Source organism: Molothrus aeneus, chromosome Z (assembly GCF_037042795.1).
Source record: "Molothrus aeneus isolate 106 chromosome Z, BPBGC_Maene_1.0, whole genome shotgun sequence".
Taxonomy (NCBI): Eukaryota; Metazoa; Chordata; class Aves; order Passeriformes; family Icteridae; genus Molothrus; species Molothrus aeneus.
Window position 1 is genome coordinate 56,880,702 of NC_089680.1, and position 19,375 is coordinate 56,900,076.

General features: G+C 50.7%; 1 protein-coding gene across 1 annotated transcript; it reads right to left on the reverse strand.

The window, feature by feature from the left end:
* Positions 1-329: 329 nt before the first annotated feature.
* On the reverse strand, positions 330-7,259 carry LOC136569396 (serine/threonine-protein kinase PAK 3-like). The gene is made up of 12 exons (XM_066569789.1): positions 7,181-7,259; positions 6,203-6,240; positions 5,642-5,764; positions 4,544-4,688; positions 3,799-3,862; positions 3,121-3,169; positions 2,699-2,811; positions 2,322-2,439; positions 1,469-1,568; positions 991-1,187; positions 756-893; positions 330-518 (listed from the first exon to the last, which is right to left on the reverse strand). Exons 1-12 carry the CDS (start codon positions 7,257-7,259, stop codon positions 330-332), a joined length of 1,353 nt encoding a protein of 450 aa, XP_066425886.1.
* Positions 7,260-19,375: the final 12,116 nt, after the last annotated feature.

Here is a 19,375-nt window from a genome sequence, read left to right on the forward strand (position 1 = left end):
TCACAGCTTAATTCTTATTATGAAAATTCTTTCATTTCTACTTAAAAGATACCTCAGAGCTTCCCTAAATTAACAACACTCTATTCTAAGCTAAACAATTATCCTCTATTATCTAAGCTATCCACATTCTATAGTCCTTAAAAGCTGAGCCCTATATTTCCTAATTTTTTTAAACTTTCATCTTTTTGAGAAAGAAGAACAACAGAGCTTTAAATTGAACCTAACAACACACCTAACCGAACCTAACCAAACCTAACCTAACCAAACCTAACAGCTAAACTGAGCAAATATCAAAACTATCACGTTTCCTATCTACGGCACAGCTCCTCTTAATACTCGGGGGATGGCTGGAGCTCTGCCAAGAGATGACACATCCCCTTTTCCCTCCTCTCGGCTGGCGGGGCACAAGGACCTCCTCCGGCGCAGGTGTCTCCTCTCCCATCTTCCTGCACTTGCTTGGCTGAGATGATCAGAGCAGCCAGGCTGGAGGCAGGATTGCCTGAGGTCACAAAGGGATGCTGCCCAGAGGAAAAAGAACAAAGAAAGGAACTCTTACTTTCCAGGATCCCATCCTCACGGGCTCAAGCAGGATTCCCTGGCTACCAGGAAGACACACAAAGAGCACCAAGGGCAGCATGTCCCCCTGCGCCTTCCTGTGCTGGGAGCTGTCTGTGCCACGTGGCCCACACTCCTCCTCATCCCTCCCTGCAGGTGTCCTCAGCTCCCAGGGCTTTTGGCCCTTTGCTTTTTCTTACCTGCAGGAGTTCCTGGGCAGACCAGCGCCTGTCCTCGTCTGCCTGCAGGCAGCAGCGGAGGAAGTCACGCAGGAGAGCCGAGTGGTGCCTGGGGTGCTGCAGTTTTGGGGGCCCGTTCCTTTCTATCAGCTCAAAAACCTACAGCACATGGATGCAAGAGGACACTCCACCTGCTCCTCTGCTAGCCACACAGAGCTCTCTCCACACAGAGCCCTCTTGCTAAGCTGCACCTTACCCTGAGACGGGCTTCCCGCTGGTAAGGAGCTTCCCCTTCCACCATTTCCAGCCCCACGATCCCCAGGGACCAGATGTCCACTTTGGGGCCGTAGGCTTCTCCTCTCACCACCTCCGGTGCCATCCAGCTGGGAGTGCCGACGCTGGAGCTGCGCTTGCTGCGCTCAGGGCTGAGCTGAGCACAGAGACCAAAGTCACCTGAGGACAAAAACAAAGCCTGTCAAAGCCAGCTACCACTGGCAAAGGGGCCAAAACCATTGCCCACTCCAAGCCTGACCAGGCCATGCTGAATCTAGCTGAAAAAGCAGCTGAGCTCTCCTTCCATGTGGCTGGAGCCAGGCAAATAAGGCATTGGTCACTTCAAAAACACCCTGACGATTCACGCACTGGCCAAGCGGCGCTTCTGCCCAAGTGGCAGTCACCAAAATGTGAGCGCAAGGCATATGCTGGAAATGCTGCAGCCCAGCAGGGATACCCACCCAACTTGACAGATCCATCCATGCCCACAAGAACATTGCTGCTTTTGATGTCCCTATGGATGACTTGGCGGGAATGAAGGAAATGCAGTCCTTGCAGGCACTGAGAGAGAAAAAGGAGGGAGGGAAAGTTAACGTGCAGGATCTGATTTCATCCCACCAGCAAGGAAAGAGCTCAACGGGATTGACGGCTTTCTCAGGGAATTGTGAGTGAGGGTGCAGCACCATGGTGCTGTCACCAAGAAGAGCTTGCTGCTTCAACACTCTTGGAAGTTTTTTCTAGATTTCCAAGCAAAGGCATCTGGTCTCCCAGAAGCTCCACCAGCCTTCGGTAGGAAGCGCGTCACCTTTGGCTGGGAGGCGGCACGGCAAAGATTTTTGGGGAAGCCTAGTGGCAGCAGAGGAGGAAGCAGCACCTTCGAGCTGTTCCAGAATCCCTCGCCATCTGGGCTGCAATGCTAGCCTTTGAAGCTGAGGACAGCTCTTTGCCCTCAGCTTGAAATTCTGCCACCTGCATGCTGCCTTCCAGTGGCAAGCAATGTATGACAGACAGACAGGCTCCAGGCAAACATTCCCAGGCAAAGCTGAGAAGAGGAAGCAAGTGAAACCAAGCGACAGAGCGAGCGCCAGCGCCAGAGGACAGACAGGATGGAAGAGTGCAAGAACAGAGCCTGAGGAGTGCGGGGACACCAGCAGGCAGTTCACTTCCCATGCTCTTTCTTCTCCTGTGTGTTGTGACAGCAGCAGCAGCAGCAGCAAAAGAAAGGTGAGAGCAAGAAATCTCAGCTCTCCTTAACCTCCAGCTGACAAGCAGCATCCTGGGCAGGCCTGGGGAAGCACAAGCAGGATCCCTCACCTCCCGACAGACAGCGCCTATCTGTCCTTCCTCCAGGTACACTGCCCTGAGCACATCAAACAAGGTGCCGCCGTCCATGAACTCCATGGCCAGCCAGAGCTCCGCATCCACCAGGTAGCTGAAAGAAGAAAACCACGGCATGGAGAGACAGCAATGGGCACAGCCTCAGTCACCCCAGGGCCTGAGCCAGGTTTTTGCAACTGCTCTCCAAGCTACATGTGCCACAAGAGATTATTGAACACCAGCTCCACCTCCTCCCACGCTCTGGAGACGAGCAGAGAAATCATCACCAGCTCCGTTCTCTGCCAGCGACCAAAGGGCATCGCCTCTTCTGGCTTGCACGAGCTAAAGCTACATTGACATGAGAATACGCCAACCTGTCTAAGTAGGTAACGATATTGGGATTCCTATTGTCCCTCATGGCCAGGATTTCATTGGCAGCCAGCTCCTCGGACATCTCCTCCTCGAGTGACATGATCTTGATTGCCACCTGAAATGACATTGGCGACCGTTACCTTGAGAAGACGCACCCTGCTGGAGATCACAAGGAGCACGGAGCGAGTGCTGGCGCAATGAGGCAGCGGGCTGTGCCAAAGTGCCTTGTCACTAGACAGCAGAGCTTAGCAGAAGCACCAAAGGCCATCCCAAATGCATTCTGCCCCCTGAGCCTAGACTGCACTTCAGAGGAACAGCCTCTGCTGCAGACATGGAGCAGCCATCCAAACCTCCAGGCAGAGCTCACAGCAGCGGGGAAAGCGCTCCAGAGCTGCAAAATGGCATGGGGCTGTTGGCACTTTACCTGTTGTCCGCTGCTGGTGTCAAGGGCTTTATAAACAGCTCCAAACCCCCTAGAAAGTCAAAGCAGCAGAAAGAGCCCTTTATCCCTTGGCAGTGAAAGCAAGCCCAGGCAGCAGATCTCCCCAGGCTGCCTGGACGCCTTCCTTAGAAAATGCCTGGCTGCGGCGTCTCTCCGGCCAGCAGCACGTCAGCCCGTGAGCCCTCTGCCATGCGGGGCAGGCTGTCCAAGGGAACACTAAGGTCCAGCATGAAGACCAAGGGCCGCTGGAAATCTCCAAGGCCCACACCCAGCCAGGTAATTTCCAAACCTAAGGGGGAACTCTCTCCTTGTGCGGGTGTGCATGCATGTGTGTGTCAAAAAAGTGAGAACAATTAGAGTCAGAAGACTGTCCTTGAGAATCTGACATTTCTTGAATGGCAAGGTGCTCTTTCAGGCCAGAAAGCTGCAGGGCAGGGGGTTTCCCAGCTCCTGCTCCTCGTTGCTGCAAGCAAGACACTGCCAGCATCAACCTGTCTTTGATGAGGCCTTTGGATTGCTCTGACCAAGCAGTCCAGGCAGGCGACAGGAGGTCAAGCCAGAGCCTGACCATGATTGGAGCTTGCCTGACTTCACGCTTGATATTGCACTGGCCAAAGACCTGGCCCACACTTTTGTAAAATGAGCCGATGTCACGCTTACCCTCGTCCGAGTTCTTCAAATGCCGTGTATTTGCTCATTGGCTGGCCCAGACTCGCGATGCTCCCTGAAAGACAGAAGCAGTGCAGGGCGCTCACTCGCACACAGAGACGCCACTCCCCAGAGCGTCCAAAAGACAGCCCCACTGCCGGCAGCTCTGGGCCCTTTGCGGTCCTTTGGCCTCCAGCGGCTGAGACCAACACGTGGGAGGGCCATCTTCTCGACCTTTCATCAGGTGGCCTTTCCAAGAAGGCCTTTATTTCTTTCAAGCGCAGCATCCCATGTGATAAGCCAAAATGATGAGCCCTTAAGAAGGGGGCCCTAAGAGGTAACCAAGGGCCTTTGCAGCCTCTGCAGTCACACCCACCATCACTGGCAGGTCCACTGCCAGGGGCACAAAGTGTCTGAGCCGGAGGAGGAGTAACAAGGAGAGCCAGAAAACAGCTGGGGCCAGAGAGCTCCCTGGGGCCTAGTCACTTGCTAGGTGCCAGCCTTCTGCTCAAGCAGAAACAAGCTCGGCTTTTGTCTTTGGCCCAGAAGGCAGCCCAGGCACAGCCAAGCCAGGCCCAGCTGCCCTCACAGGCAGCAGGGACTCCCTGAGCGCTGCCGCGCTGCCTCAGAGCACAACAACAGCTTCTCCAGAGAGGCCTAAGTGCCTCTGAGACCGAGGGGCAACTTCTGGCGCAGACTACACCCAGACACGCACACAACACACTGCTCTGGCAGACAAGAAATGCACCGGACGTACTCAGTGTCTTCAGGCCCTGCTCCTCCCTCATCTCGGGCTGCTGGGCTGCGCTGCTGCAGGAAGTGCCAGCAGCGGGGGGCGAGCTGGCTGCTGCAGGCCATGCTGGTCCAGCGGCACCAGGTTGAATTGCAGAGCCCGTCTTGAGCTGGGACAAGAAAGGATTGCCCGTCAGAAGGGTGGCTGGCACACATGCCCCGCGGAGCGCACGGCAAAAGCAAGGCCTTGGGAAGGTGCTGTCAGCCACCGCCAGGCCTCTCCAGCTAGGCTGTTTCCCACGTCCCCTTCTCAAAGGCAACTTTGGGAAAAGCCCAAAGGCTACTTGGATCCAGCCCCTCACAGCCACCTCCATGCTCCATGTTTTCAGCTTTTCTGCAAGACACTGGCAACAAGGTATTGCTGGGGCTGCCAAGATCCAGAAAGAGATCAGAGCAGGGCCCCAGAGCCTTGTTGCTTTCCTCCTCCTGTCTTTCCCTGGGCAATGAAATCAGCCCGGAGCTGGCATGCAACGGTCTGCTCAGAAGCCCGCAGTGTGTCCCTTCTCTGATCTGTTTCACGGATTTCCCCTCTCTATGGCAGCCTTTAGGGAGCGGCCCTTTGGAGCCGCCTTCCAGCCCTGCCCAGACCCACTCGCCCTTTACAATGCAGGGCTGCCGAGGATTCTCCTCTCCAAACTCTGCTCTGACCGGCTGGAAGCGAAGCACAGCCTGAAGCCAATGAGTCCATTAGGAGAGGGCAGGTCCCTTCCAGGGCCCAGTGTCTCCCAGGTATCCTGCAAGGCTGTCAATTGTGTCTTTGGGCCGCTCTGTCCGCTGACCATGGGCAGCCTGCACTGACAAGGGGCTGACTCCTACACTGAGAATCATTGAATGCTGCCTCCTGTCTGATCCCAAGAGACATTGTCGGGCCCTCTCAGCATCCCAGCTTAAATGTCAAACTTCCGAACCCATTGGCCGGGGCTCCCTGGCTTGCCTGAAGCAGCACTATGTCATGGCAGGAAGACAGACCGTCAGAATTTTCAGCCAAGAGCAACAAGGGCTGCTCCAAAACGGGAAGCCTGGCCCTGCACCAAAGGCGGTGCCAAGCTCAGCTGCCACTTACTGGCTCTGCAAGTTCAGGCTGTGGAGGGACAGCAGCTGGAGGCTTGATGTTCTTTTGCTGCTCTTCAGCCTCTTCCTCAATGACAGAGGCAGCCAGAGGAGCAGCTGACCCTGCTGTTGAGCCCTGCAGACAGACAGAAGTGAGAGAGATGGGCAAAAGCCAATCCCTTAGGAGCTGCTTTCTACTGAGCTGGGAAAGGACCCAGAAGAAGGGGAAATCATAGACTTTGATACAAGTGGGACTCTGAGTCACGAAAACCCGAGGAAGTTGGCTGAACGAGCTGCTACTCCATCTTGCTGTGCATTTGAACTTCCCTGCTGCCTAGAAGCAGCAAGATGCCTTGGAGCTGTCCCATTTGCCTTTCATCTCTTGAAAGGCTCTTCACTGGAAAATCAGCAAACAGCCAGGGCTCCCTTTGCTACTGCTGATGCCACCGGGCAGCTGGCCTTCCTTTCAGCCTCCCACGCTGGCACTCCACACTCGACTGCAACAGGCCAAGCTGGCAGAATTGCTGCACAATTCTCACACGCCAGCAACGTCTCAGCTTCCTTCGCCACTCACCAAAGGACAGGCTTGTCTCCATCCGCGTGTCAGGTGACCTGCAGCGAGCAAGGCAAAAGGAACCAGAGGCCCTTAGAAAAGTGCCCGTGCTGGCGACTCCCACAGCACAAGGCAGTCCCAACACAGAGCATTTCCCTTTCCCAACATGACTCCAGGAGCAACAGCTCTTTCCCACAGCCAGCAAGAGAACAACAAGGACGCTATAGTAGGCTCTGTCTACATTTGGGCCTCTTTTGCCAAGAGAGAAATAGAAACACGGTGGTGGAAATGCCTGCTGCTCTTCAAAAGTTTGAGCATCTCTTGTGCCCAACAGCTCAAGCAGCATTTTCCTCTTCTCTTTCCTGCATTTTAGATCTCTATTCTTTTAAATTGCATGCCCTAATTCCCATCCCTTGGCTGAAGATGATAGCCCAGCAAAGCTTCCACAAAGGGCCCCTTCCCTGTGGCAGCTCCCTGCTGAAGCAGCCCAGGAACAGCTGCTGGGCTCAGCAGCAAACCCTCCCTGCATTGGAGTTTGTGCTGCATGGCCGAGGGAATCGCAGTCTTGGCACACCATCAAAGGGTCAAGTCACGCAGCCAAGGCCTCTAAGGGCAGAATTTGGAGGGAAAGGCGCTTTCCTTTGCTCCTGGAGAGAACCACTGAGTTGGTGGAAGTACTTCTGAGGATCTCCCCTCAGAGTCTGCAATTTGCAGCTTGTCTCGCTTGAAGCAGCAAGCTGAGGAAATGACGGACTCTGCTGCCACACACTCTCTCGGGGAGGGAAGGCAACCGCTGCAGGTTGCACGGCAAATACTCTGCACCCACCACCCTCTACAGATTCCCGCTTTTTAGCTGATGCTGCTGGCGGGACATTGACCAAAGCAGAGGCACCTTCATGGCCATTTTGTTCCCAAATAAACTCGGTCACTGGTGCGGCATCAGGAGCAGAGTGAAGCAAAAGCTGGGCGATGCCAGCCCCAGGAGAAACCTTTACTTACGAGTCAGCTGGGTCAGGTAGTAGCCAGAATAGACAACGGAAAAGACGGTGCAAACCGCGGCACAGACTTGCCCGATCATTTTGGCAGCACTGTGCGGGTTTGCATGCCGAATGCCACCCAAGGGAAAGCCAAGACTCCTCTCGGGGTGCAAGCCGTCTGCTGAGAACTCCTTGCGCACGAGGATCCTCCTGCAGGGAGCGAGCAGAAGAGCTGCTCTGGACGACCAGGCCTTGTGCGCACGGGGACAACACTGTGCTGACAGCACTGTGACATGGCACCGCTCCTTTGACCTCACAATAGCAGCTGCTCTGTGGCTTTCTTGTGCCCAGCAAGCCAACCTTCTGTACAGCTGATGCGGAAGAAAAGCCTGGGAAGTTCTCCTCACTCATAAAGCAGCAGCAAATGTCCTCCCAGCCCATAAGGCAGTGCTCAAAGCATCCCAGGGCAACTCAGAAAATGCACCAACCCAAGCAGCATCCAAGGAACCCAAGCAAACAAGACTTTTGGTCCCAAAAGCTTTGACTGAAAGCAAGTCTGCTTCTTTTAGATGGCATCCTAGCTGGTTCTGAAAAGCCTAACTTCTTCAATGACATTTAGGGGGCAAAAGAAGCAAAGATAATAAATTTCCAGGACTATTGTTGGCTGCAGTCACTTCTTGAGATGCGGGAGCATGCTGACCTTTGCTCTGACTTGCTTTGGAGGCTGACCTCCCTTTGTGGAGGGAGACCCTGGCTTAGCTCTTGACGCAAAGCCTCTCTGGTCCTGCTTGCTGTTTCTCTGGCAGCTGAAAGTCTCAGAACATCTGGAAGAGACGTGCGCTGATTCTTGGGCTGCCACACTTGTGGCGTGTAGGAGCTCAGGCAGCAGCCTGCGGCCCACTGCTCTGCAATGGCCTGCAGATGTTGAGCCTAATGGAGGCCCCTTTGGAACAGTCCAAAGCTGCAGTGGTATATTGGGGTGCATGAGACAGACAGTACTTTGGACTTTATTAGCATAGAGAACTGATAGATAAAATGCCTTGGTAAAATGCCTTGAAAGCATGTTGCTATATGCATAAGTTTTGTATGTGATTTCAACCTAATCATTGTAGTACACCTTACTACTCTCCCTAAAATAGTATATAAGTACTTGTATCCCACAAGAAAATCGGATTCTGATCACCAAATCAGTCTCCCCATCTCTCCCCATTGCTGAAAATTGGTGCCCTGTTTGAGGAAATGAATTGGCCTGATTGGCGGGCAGTCGGTGAGGCCCTGGAACTGATCGTGACGGTGAGAGAATTGCGTTTGGGCCCGCAATCCCTGTCTGCAGCAACTTGACAGGTGAGCCAGGGGATCTAAAGGAATGGGAAAGGAAATGTCCAAAGAGAGAGACATCTATGAAACCATGCTTGCCCTTCTGGACAGGTGTGGCTCCCCCATCCCAAAGCATGACCTTAATTCACTTCTACGATGGGTGTCACACATGGTCCCCAACACTACCCCTTCTTCCGTATTTACTCCCCACTTCTGGGACAAGGTCGGTATAAAGCTCTATGACCTTGCTATGCTGCCTGTCCACGAGCCAGAGCTCCGAATGCTTCCTGCTTGGAAGGCGGTCATGGACGCAATTAAAAACTGGGAGGGAACGGGGAAGCCTGCGAGGCTACAGATTATGAGGCTACCCTGAGACAGCCCCGGCAACTGCACCGGATCAAAACCTGCCCAGATCCTGCTCCCCATCCCCCGTCCGCACGCCCTCCCCAGCGAGTGCCAGGGATAGAGCCCAGTCGCCACCCCCAGTCCCACCGCCACACCGCCAGCCATCCCAGAGCCGCCAGGCTCTTATGGCTTATGCGACAGACACTGACTCTAGCAGTGAAGGGGAGCTGGACTCTTTCAACCCTGACCCTGGAAAAGATGCGAGCTTACTCCCTTCAGATACGCGTAACAATTGGTTATGGATAAAAAGGAAAGCCCTTAAGGACAGAGACTTTGACACTGCTGCAGAAATCTTTGTGGCCCTTGCGCAATTCGGCCCGACAGGCATAAATGAACAATGGGTGCTCCTAGATCACTCAGAAAATTAAGGAAATTAAAGAACTGCACCATACTGCTGTGGAATATGGACTGAAGTGCCCATATTTTAGTAATTTGTTAAGAGCAACCTTTACTACTCACCTCATGACTCCTCCTGATGTTAAGTTTTTTGCAAATCTGTTGCTCACACCAACACAATATGCTATATTTATGCCGCAATGGAAAAAAGGACTGGAAAATTTAATTGCAACGTATGCAGGGCATGCAAGCCAAGCCCCGGCTGCCTTACCTGTTGACCACCTTGTGGAGGAGGGGGCACATAATGTTATTAAAAAAAAAATCTGCCAATTATTTTTGTGAGAAAAAGGTTACAAAAACTAGTCAGACCACTTCACATCAAGTGAAGTTGATTTTAAGTTTTGTTGAAGTATACCTCTTTGAGTTATAAGACATAATTCCTTTGCTATACAAGTGAATGACATAAAGTCTGAATGAATTTTTGTCAAAATTTGCTCATTTAAATTACAAGATAACGCTATTTTGCTATAGAAATAAGAACAGTTTTTGCTATTTTATTTTTTATAAGTAATACTGAAGAGTGAGAAACAATTCCATATTATGACTGTAATTAGTTATGAGTTATTTAATGCCTTCTTTTACTTTTTTGCTTTAATGTCATATATGTCTAGGGAAATATAACCTCGATTTCTTAAGACCATTTTTACTGATATAGTAAGTAACCCTGACTATGGTGTTGATTTTGTGATGTGAATTCCCTGTCTTTTTATTACAAACATTATTTATTTGCTATTTGTCTATGGTACCCTTAACTAACTATTTAACTAACGATAAATGAGAAAGCCAGCTACTTTACAAACCTTCACTTATTGTTCTCTAACTATTTATAAGACATATATTATTTTTCTAACTACTATTACTAAGAGGTTTCTAAAAGCTATTAAAAAGACTCATCCAGTTAAAAGCCTAGACCCTAGCCAAGTCCTAGCTTTAACTAGTAGAGAAAATTTTCTGCACAAAAATTATATTCAAGTAATTTTGACTTACCAAATTTAGAGCTATAACAGCTAAACCTCCTTTTAAGGTGAACATAGAAATCTTACCTGAGAATGATTTTCCAAGCCCTCACTTTAAAAAAATAAAGCTTGCCGATTACTACAGACTGTAAGTCATGGAACAATATTAAAGAAATTGATAATGTATTGTTTTAAATCACCATTCTATTTTTCATGTGCTACTAATCCTATCTATTATCTGATTTATTTTGACTTAGTCTAAGTTTATTGGTATGTTACATATTGTTTTGCCTTGATGTTACCTTCATGTTCATCATGAGAAACACACGTTATTAAAAACCAAAAAAAGAGGGGAGAATATAGCTCCTCCAGAACTTTACACTAAAAAATTTTTTTTGAAAGTAGATCAAAACACATCAAATTGGATCTCTTACCTTCCTGAAACACCATACGTGGAACCCTGAGAATTAGAATTCCTGGGTTCTGTGAAATTGGATTTTTGTGTTCATTTTAAATACATGGGAAGGAATCAGTCTAAAAATGCTTCTCCCTATCACCTTGTGTATAAGAATCAAAACTTTTAGCACAATTACACTTCTGGCAGCCTTTCTAAATCCAGTAAGGCAGCTGCCATTGGGATTGCCTTTAGTTTATAAACATCAAGCCTGAGCCTTTTAGTAGCTGGAGTTTTAAAGATTCTTTTTAGGATAGGTATGTATGTGGTAATTGTGATAATAATTATATGAATCCTGATACCTTGCTTGCTTCAATGTGTGCAGAGATTAATTAATAAGACCATTAAAGGAGTGGTTTTGGTTGACACAGAAGGGGGAGATATTGGGGTGCACGAGACAGAGAGTACTTTGGACCTTATTAGCATGAGAGAATTGATAGATAAAATGCCTTGGCAAAAGCAAATGGAACTTTGAAAACTTGATCTAGATAGCAAGAAAATTTAATGAGACAGGTTTACTAGAAAAAGAAAACCCTATAGAACAATGCAAGCAAGAGATGTTGTTATATGCATGTTTGTGTATGTGAATTCAACCTAAACATTGTAGTACACCTTACTAGTCTCCCTAAAATAGTCTATAGGTGCTTGTATCCCACAAGAAAATCGGATTCTGATCACCCAGTCAGTGTCCCCGTCTCTCTCCATCGACAACAAGCAGCCATCTCAAAGGGCAGACAAATGAGGCTCTCCTGCACTTCAGCTGTGCCACGCAGCTACACAGCCCTGGGCAGACACCGCGGAGCACAGGGACAACAGAAGGCACAGAAGGAGGGACAAACCACTCAAGCACACAGACTTTTCATGATTGCTGAGCCCCAGACAACCCCAAGAGTGATGTCACCCACCAGTCCTGTACTGTTGACAAAGAGCAGGTACAGCGGGTGTTTTGCCTCGCTGGCCAGGGTCCTGCCAGGCACTTTCCTCTCCGTTCTCCTGTACTGCCAGCAGATGTGCCCACCTTCTTGGTTGTACTCTCAGAGCCTCATACCTATTAGCCACGGCCACCTGGGAAGCGGGAGCTGTGGGAGCTGTGGAGATGTGCCGGCTACACCGAGCAGGAACCAAAAGCATCTATGGGCACAGCTGAAAGCCTGGATCTGCACAGCATGTTCTGGCTGTGTCACGATCCGCTCACGCGAGTGGGGAGTTGTGATGGTTCATTTTCCTGATCTCAAGAGTGCAAAACACAGCACAGTGGGGATTTCAGTATTAATCCAAACAAATGCACCTTTATTGAATGAGCACAGCAAATGCAATAGAGGGATTAAGGGAGAAGAAAAGGATAGAGAAAGGGGGAGAGAGAAAGAGAGAGAGGGGATATAGCTAGCAAGCGTAGAAAGACAAAGTCCTCGTAGTCCAGCTGATGGAGTTTGTCTAGTCACGTCGGGAAGATCTCAAAGGTTCTGGTTAACTTGAGGTTCTGTTATAGTCCATTGCTGAGCGGGGAGAACCAGATCTTCTATTGAAATCGCTGAGGGGGAAAAAGATACAATAAAGAACAGATGTAACAGGTAGTCCATGTTCTCAGCAGCTGGCGAGGACCACTGTCTTCTCGGTCCAGTGGCCACACCTGCAGGCAAATATCTCTCTTTGGTCAGGTTGGCTCCCCCACACAGCTCCCCTGTGTTGGGGGTTTCAGTCTCAGCCCTTGGGAAGGGGGAGCTGGGGGGAGCTTCTCCGTAGAGGGGTCTCATGTCTCAGTCCTTGAGAGAGAGGCTTCTTCCATCTCAGTCCGTCCGTTACGGTGGTTGAAAAGCAGATGAGGGGTCTTCTTTGGACTACCAAAGGTTACCCCAGAAAAGTCCAACCAGGCCAAGAGGTGGGAAAATTCCCGGGCTATTGTCGCCAAGCAGGTGCAAGCACACGGGGGGCCTTGCCCCCTGGCAGGCCCTGCTGGAAGCAGTCACTGTAGACACAGCTGCAAACAATCGCCTGGCAGGCCAGAACTCTGCTCAGGGGTGTGACCGTGTTCACAGGGCTTCTTGGATGAGGGAAGAGATGAGAATGTTGACTCCATGTTCAGAAGGCTTGATTTATTATTTTATGGTATATATATTACATTATCACTATAATCACTAAAAAGAAATAGAAAGGAAAAGGTTTTCTCAGAAGCTAACTAAGCTAAGAATAGAAAAGAAAGGAATGATAACAAAGGCAGCTCTCTCGCACTCTGTCCGAGATAGCCCGGTCCTCGATTGGCCATTAATTATAAACATCCAAGATGGGCCAATCACAGGTGCACCTGTTGCATTCCACAGCAGCAGATAACCATTGTTTACATTCTGTCTCTGAGGACTCATAGCTTCTCAGAAGGAAAAATCCTAAGGAAAGGATTTTCAGTGAAAAGATGCCTGTGACACAGGGGCCTCAGGATTTTTGGCTTTCATCCACCCTTGGCAGGCCAGGATTCTGATCAGGCTCCTCAGGGTCCTGATGTCGGTCCTTGAAACGGTCGTGAGGCAAATGAGGGGAACTTCAGACCGTCTCTCACAGGCTGCCCTGCTCTTCACTGGCTTTTGGCTGGAAATGCATTTGCACTTTCTTCCTCCTCCCAAAGTCCTCGGCCGGGCAAAAACTGGCCAAAGGGCAGCATTCCAAAGACAGTGTAGGTTGGAGTTGATAAAGGAAGGAAACCATTCCCAATTCCAAGCCACACCAGAATGCTCTTAGGAGGGACTTTCCATCTTTAAGAAAGAATGGCCAATTCGAAAGAAAATGTAGAACCTTATTTATTCCCAGGCTGACATGGAAGGGAACCTTCCAACAGGCATGAGGGTGTATGGGACTATTATTGTGAGTCCAGCTCCAAGCTGCCATTGCAGAAAGTAATCCTGAAGTGGTCCTGGTCATCTCTTCTGTTTCCTCGATTGCTTCGCTGCACGTTTCCTTCATTTTCATTTGAAAAGCCCTTAGAGTGGGGATTTAGATGGCGGGGGTGGGGCATGTGATCTGGAGAAGGAATAACAGAAGTACAAACAGTTATAGAAACAACACCAGCATTAAATCAGCCGCACAGCCAATTATTTTCTCTGAAGTGTTCTGTCTCCAATGACTGGTGACAAGTCAGGAGTCTAAAGGGAATCTAGGAAGCCAAGTCAGTTTGGCCAGACTAGCAAACACACCTTCAATGAGTTAATGTCTAGGCTGCAGCCTTCTGCTGCTCGCAAAACAACCCCTGCTGTTGTCTTTACTGCACAGGGAAGCTCAGGCAAAGCCCACCCACTCCCAGCTTTTGCCTTTAAGGCAAAAGGCATGCCCCAAGTGCTCCCTGCCTGCATCCAAGCACCACAATGGCTTCTGTAGGGAGTCCAAAGTGTCTGTCCAACACCAAAGCAAGGAGGAACATGTGCTACAGCTCATGCTGAGGCACCCACACAGTACACTGCTCGATCAGACAAAGGATGCACAGGACGTACTCAGCAGCTTCAGGCACCTCCTCAGCAGCCTGACTGGCAGCCCACTCCCACAGCTCTAGCCTGGCTCTGCAGGGGGCTTCCTGTGGGACCTCCCTCCTTCTGAGACAAAGCTCTGGCTTTCCCATTCTCTTTGGGCCTGCAACACCATTGCTGCCTTCCTCAAACCTGCGCTCTGGTAGCCTCTCACCTGACCGGTCCTTGCCCTCTTGGCACCAAGGTCTCTCCAGCACTGTTTACCAAGGGCCAGCTAAGAGACAATGCCACCCAGACAGACAGTGTCCAGAGAAACAGTGCCCATAAGGAGCGCAGAGCAGTCCAAAACAACACACAAGCTCTCTTTTCACAGCCTTTGCCTTTTGACTGGCTCTGCTTCGTACCTCTTCTTGTTCAGCTTGCATGGTGGCAACTTCCTGCTTCGTCTCAAGCAGCCTTTTCTCCTGCTCCTTCTGTACCTCTGCCAGGAGGTTTGCCCCTTGTGCCAGCAGCTGCTGTGCCTCCAAACGCTGCCCTTCCAGCTCCTGGTGAGGGGAGGAAGACACTTCCACATGAAGTCCCAGCCATCTCCCCCAAGAATCAGTGGAAGCTTCATGCCTTGCACCACCCCCCACCTGAAAAGTGCACATCAGTAGTGACTTTGTGCCCTCCAGCAAGACAAAAGTTAGAGGGAGTGTCAGCTGGGAGAAAAGGACACCTTGCTTTCCTGCTCTAATGGCTGCCTGTTCCCTGGCCCCTCTCTCCTCAGGATTTCTACCTGCTCTCAGAGGCTCTGTTCTCCAAGTGCTGAAGTGGTCCTTGTCATCTCCTTTGCTTCCTGCATTTCCTTGCTGCAGGGATGACAGCAATCGGCCTGTCAGAAGAGGCTTAAGAGAGGCTCTGCTGATTGAAGAAATGGATGCTGCCCAAAGGGAAAAAGAAACAAAACAAACCAAATTAAAAGAGACAAAGGAAAAAGGAGCCATTCTTTTCAAAACTGAGTTCCTAACAGGGTCAAGCTGGATTCCTCAAGCATCCAGAAATACACAGACTTTGGACTGAGGGCACCAGCAGGACATCTGCCTTCATGTCCAGGATGCTGCTATTGCAGGAAACATGGCCCAGAACTGCACTAGTCCATTCCTCAAGGTGTCGTCACTCTCTGGGATTTTGGTCCTGATATCACTGTGGGATTGCTGCCTGCTGTCCAAAGATTTTGTTCCTTTCAGGAAAGCCAACAGACTTATTCAAGATCCTCTTTGCTCTAGACATGGGCTATTTGAATGTCCAAGAGAGAAGTGGGGCCTAAGACATTCCTCAAGAGACTCCCAAGAGCTCTGAAAAATATTGATCCCACGTGTTGTTCTCAGAACCGCTGGACAGGCCGGTTTTCAGCAGCAAGCCGGGAGCAAGGACACAAGCAGCAGGGCACAGATGTGCTCAGCTCTGGCTTGCAGGAACAGCGGTGTCTGCCTCGGCATGCACCCCCTATCCTGGATGCCAGCTGGCATCTTCCTTCACAGCAGGCACAGCCAAGGAAGTGGCCCCATCACCAGCTCCTTGTCTGCCACAAAACCTGGCAGCAAAGCCACAGCAAATCTCATCTACTTGACCGGGCCAGGCAGCACATGGGGCTGGCACAAATCCTGCACAGCTGTCCCCGTTTGCCTGGCAGAAACCTCTAAGAGTGGGCTGGGATGGACAAGCTGGGTGCCCTCGGGTGCTCCCAGTGAGCTCCCCCACAGCCCCTGCTATCGCACAGACCAATCTAAAACCACTTGGCAGGGATTGCCTTCATTGTGTTCCTCAAGCCCCCGTCCTCGGCATTGCAATAGTTCAGTTCCTTTGCTACCAGGTAAACCTGAATACACCACCTGAGAGCAAAAGAGGGCCACAGAAAAGACCAGAAGGTGGGAATTCTTCTCTCAGGAACAGCAGTGAGAGTTGTCCTTGTTTAGCCTGGAGAAGAGCAAGCCCCAAGGACACCTTTCCATAGTTGTAGGGGCTTCTAAGAAAGATGGGGACATATCTATTAGCAGGGCCAATTGCAAGAGGACAAGGGGCAACGGTTTGAAGCTAAAAGACACTCAATTCACATTGGCTCTAAGGAAGAAACTGTTTATGAGGAGAATGCTGGAACACTGGCACAGGCTGCCCAGAGAGCTGGGAGGAGCCCCAAGCCTGGCAACATTCAAGGTTGGATGGGACTGTGAGCAACCTGATCTACTTGAAGATGTCCTTGCCAGGGGCCGTGGCTTTGGAGTAGATGACCTTCACTGGTCCCTTCTAACCTCAAGCAGTCTTGGATCCTACTTGGTTTCCATTTGAAAAGCATCCAGAGCAGAGATTACTATGTGGGGGCCCATCTGATTGCCTGGAGTTTGGCCGAGGAGCAAACCCTGGCAGGGAACAGCTGTTTGGCCTGCAGCCCCTTTGCCTTGTACCTGCAGAAGTTCCTTGGCAGAGCCTCGCCTGTCCACATCCATCTGCAGGCAGCAGCCCAGAAATTCACACAAGCCACGGGGTAGCCTGAGCTGGTGCAGATTTGGTACCCCGATCTTGCCTATCAGGTAGTTGGCCTGAAGTGAAAGGAAACAGGAGACTCTACGTGATTCTTCCATAGCCTTCAGTGCTCACCTAGACGCCATCTTTTAAGCTGCAGTCTGCAGTGGCAATTTCTTGCCTTAGCAGATGGTTAGACATGAGCCTTCTCTCCCAAAGGAAGAAAGCTGCCAGTGCAGCCCCAGCTATTCCAAGCTGCACCAGGTCTAACCTTGACAGCTGATGTGAGCCCCAGGGACAGTTTTAGAAGTGGGCCTTGGTGGAAGCACTTCAGGCTGTGGGAATGGGATTTTGTTTAATAGACAAGGACCAGAAGGACACGGCTATCTGAGCGTATTTGCACCTTACCCTGTCACTGTTTTCCCGAATATAAGGAGCCTCTCCTTTGGCCATTTCAATTCCCACGATGCCAAGGGACCAGGTGTCCACTTTGGGGCCGTAGGGCTCTCCTCTCACCACCTCGGGTGCCATCCAGCAGGTGGTGCCGACCATTGACCTCCGTTTACTCTGCTCAGGGCTGAGCAGAGCACAGAGGCCAAAATCAGCTGAGGAGAAAAACAAACACTGCTTCAAGTAGGAAATCAAGGAAAAGAGTTCCTCACTCTCCGTCCCAGAATGAAGTGGGTGAATCGAGCTGGAAAAGCAGCTGGGCTCTCTTTCCTCAGGGCTGCAGCCAAGGACATTTGTCCACTTAACAATTGTCCACTTAACAACCCACCCACCATTCCCACCCTTGCTTTTCCTCATTCCCCTGGACGTTTACACTGTAACTCTCTCCCTTTGGAAGGAACACACACAAACCAAAGTTACTCTTGGCACCTTGTTGCCCTCTAGACCACTCAGCACCCTCCAGCTGCGCCCTGGGCTTGCAGAGCACTCCCTGCACTCTCACCAGCGCCACTGCTGGGCACCCGGCAGCCACTCCCAAGCAGCCCCACACCGCCTCCCCGGAGCGCTGCGCCTGACCGGGAATACCCACCCAACTTGACGGAGCCATCCCGGCCCAGAAGGATGTTGTCACTTTTGATGTCTCTGTGGATCACCTGGTTGGCATGAAGGAAAGCCAGGCCTTGCAAGCACTGCGAGAGAAAAAAGAAACAGGAAGCCAAGTTAGCCCGATCTGATTTCATCACAAGCAAAAGGAGGCTGCTCCTGAAGATTCACAGATCCCAAAGGAGCAGAGAGCACTGGCAAGAGGAAGAGCTTGCTGCTGCAACACTGGGAGAGCAGGATCTTTCCAAAGGAGGCATATTAGCTTTTGAGGGGAAACATCAGTCGTTGCTGGAGACTGTCCCCTGCAAGGGCAGTCAGAATGACCGCTGCTGCAGCGGATGCGCTCTCCCCATCTGGAGGACAAACAAGGGTTTGCCAAAAGAGAAAACGTCCCTGCTTGGGCACCAAGGGGATCACTGTCGGGCGGGAGACTGGAGGACAAGGGTTATACGGCTGCCTCGACAGAAACTTGAAGTAGCTAACTGGTCAGTTTTCAGCAGCAAGCACCATGCTGGGTGCTATGCCATCCTTTGGAGTGGAGACCTGTGACAGGTGAGTCTCTCTTTGGCTTTGCCGCTGGTTGAAAACTCGCACACCAGCACCTTTGCACTTACAGGCAAAGAAGGCAATGCAGAAAGGTTCTGGGCAAAGGCTTGGAGAGGCACAGGGCAGAACAGAAAATAAAAATGAAAAAGAGACAGGGAATTCAACAACAGTAGCTAAGAGTAAAGAACAGACTACAGTAAGGACAGGCACACTGGCAGGCAGTTCAGTGCAGATGCTCCTTCTTCTCTGAAGCATGAGAGCAACACAGAGAGAAAGCGCTGAACATGGAATCACTCACTTAGCATCACTTTCAAAGGATAAGCCCGTCCAAGCCATCCCAAGCACAAGCAGGACCCCTTACCTCCCGACACACTGTTGCTATGTGTCCTACAGCCATCCTTCCCAGGCTGACCACATCAGCTAAGGAGCCTCCATCCATATATTCCAACACTAGCAGGACAGCGTCTTGGACAAGGAAGCTGCAAGATGAAAGCAACAGCGTGGAGCTGAATGTGCACAGCTAAATTGCCGTATGGAAGAAAAGACTGCAGCTGAGTTTTGTTTCCAGGTCCCTGGGAAATGAAGACGGAATCAAATGAAGACACACTCCACCCAGGCTATCCAGTGCCTGCCATCTGTGCTGCCCCAATGAGGAAGGCACACCCGTGGAAAATGAGACGGCTTAGGTGGCAAGAAGGGGAAAAAGGCAGTTTGGTGAGGGCAAAGATCAATCTGGAAGCAGACACATGCCAGCAGCTGCTTCATCATCTTCATACACAAACTGCACCATTAACTCCAGCAGCAAGGAGACACAGTTTTCACAGCTTTTACTCAGGGCACGTGGGTGTGCAGCACTGCCAACACCCTTTGGAAAACTTTGCAGAAAGGACAGTCACCAACAGGAAAAACAATTTCAAACCTGGCAAATTATGTGCCTCCTAGCCTAGTCTTTTGGCATGCAAGGCAATGGAAAATAGTGGGAACAGTGCAAGGGAAATCATCTCTGGGATACCTTCTCAGCACTTCTCCTCCAACACTTGGAAAAAATCACGCCCCAAAACAGCAAAACAATGTGCAGCCAGTGAACATACAGGCTGCTGGCTTAGGAAGAGAGCCAGGTTTCTGAGATCAATCTTCAA

What these genes read in the sequence shown, in the direction of transcription:
- LOC136569396 (XM_066569789.1), bottom strand. Translation starts at nt 7,259, where the DNA reads ATGATCGGGCAAGTCTGTGCCGCGGTTTGCACCGTCTTTTCCGTTGTC. An exon ending in TTTGAAGAACTCGGACGAGG is followed by an intron (nt 3,170 to 3,798) that starts GTAAGCGTGACA and finishes TTGACTTTCTAG; the next exon opens with GGGGTTTGGAGCTGTTTATA. An exon ending in ACACCAGCAGCGGACAACAG is followed by an intron (nt 2,812 to 3,120) that starts GTAAAGTGCCAA and finishes ATGTCATTTCAG; the next exon opens with GTGGCAATCAAGATCATGTC.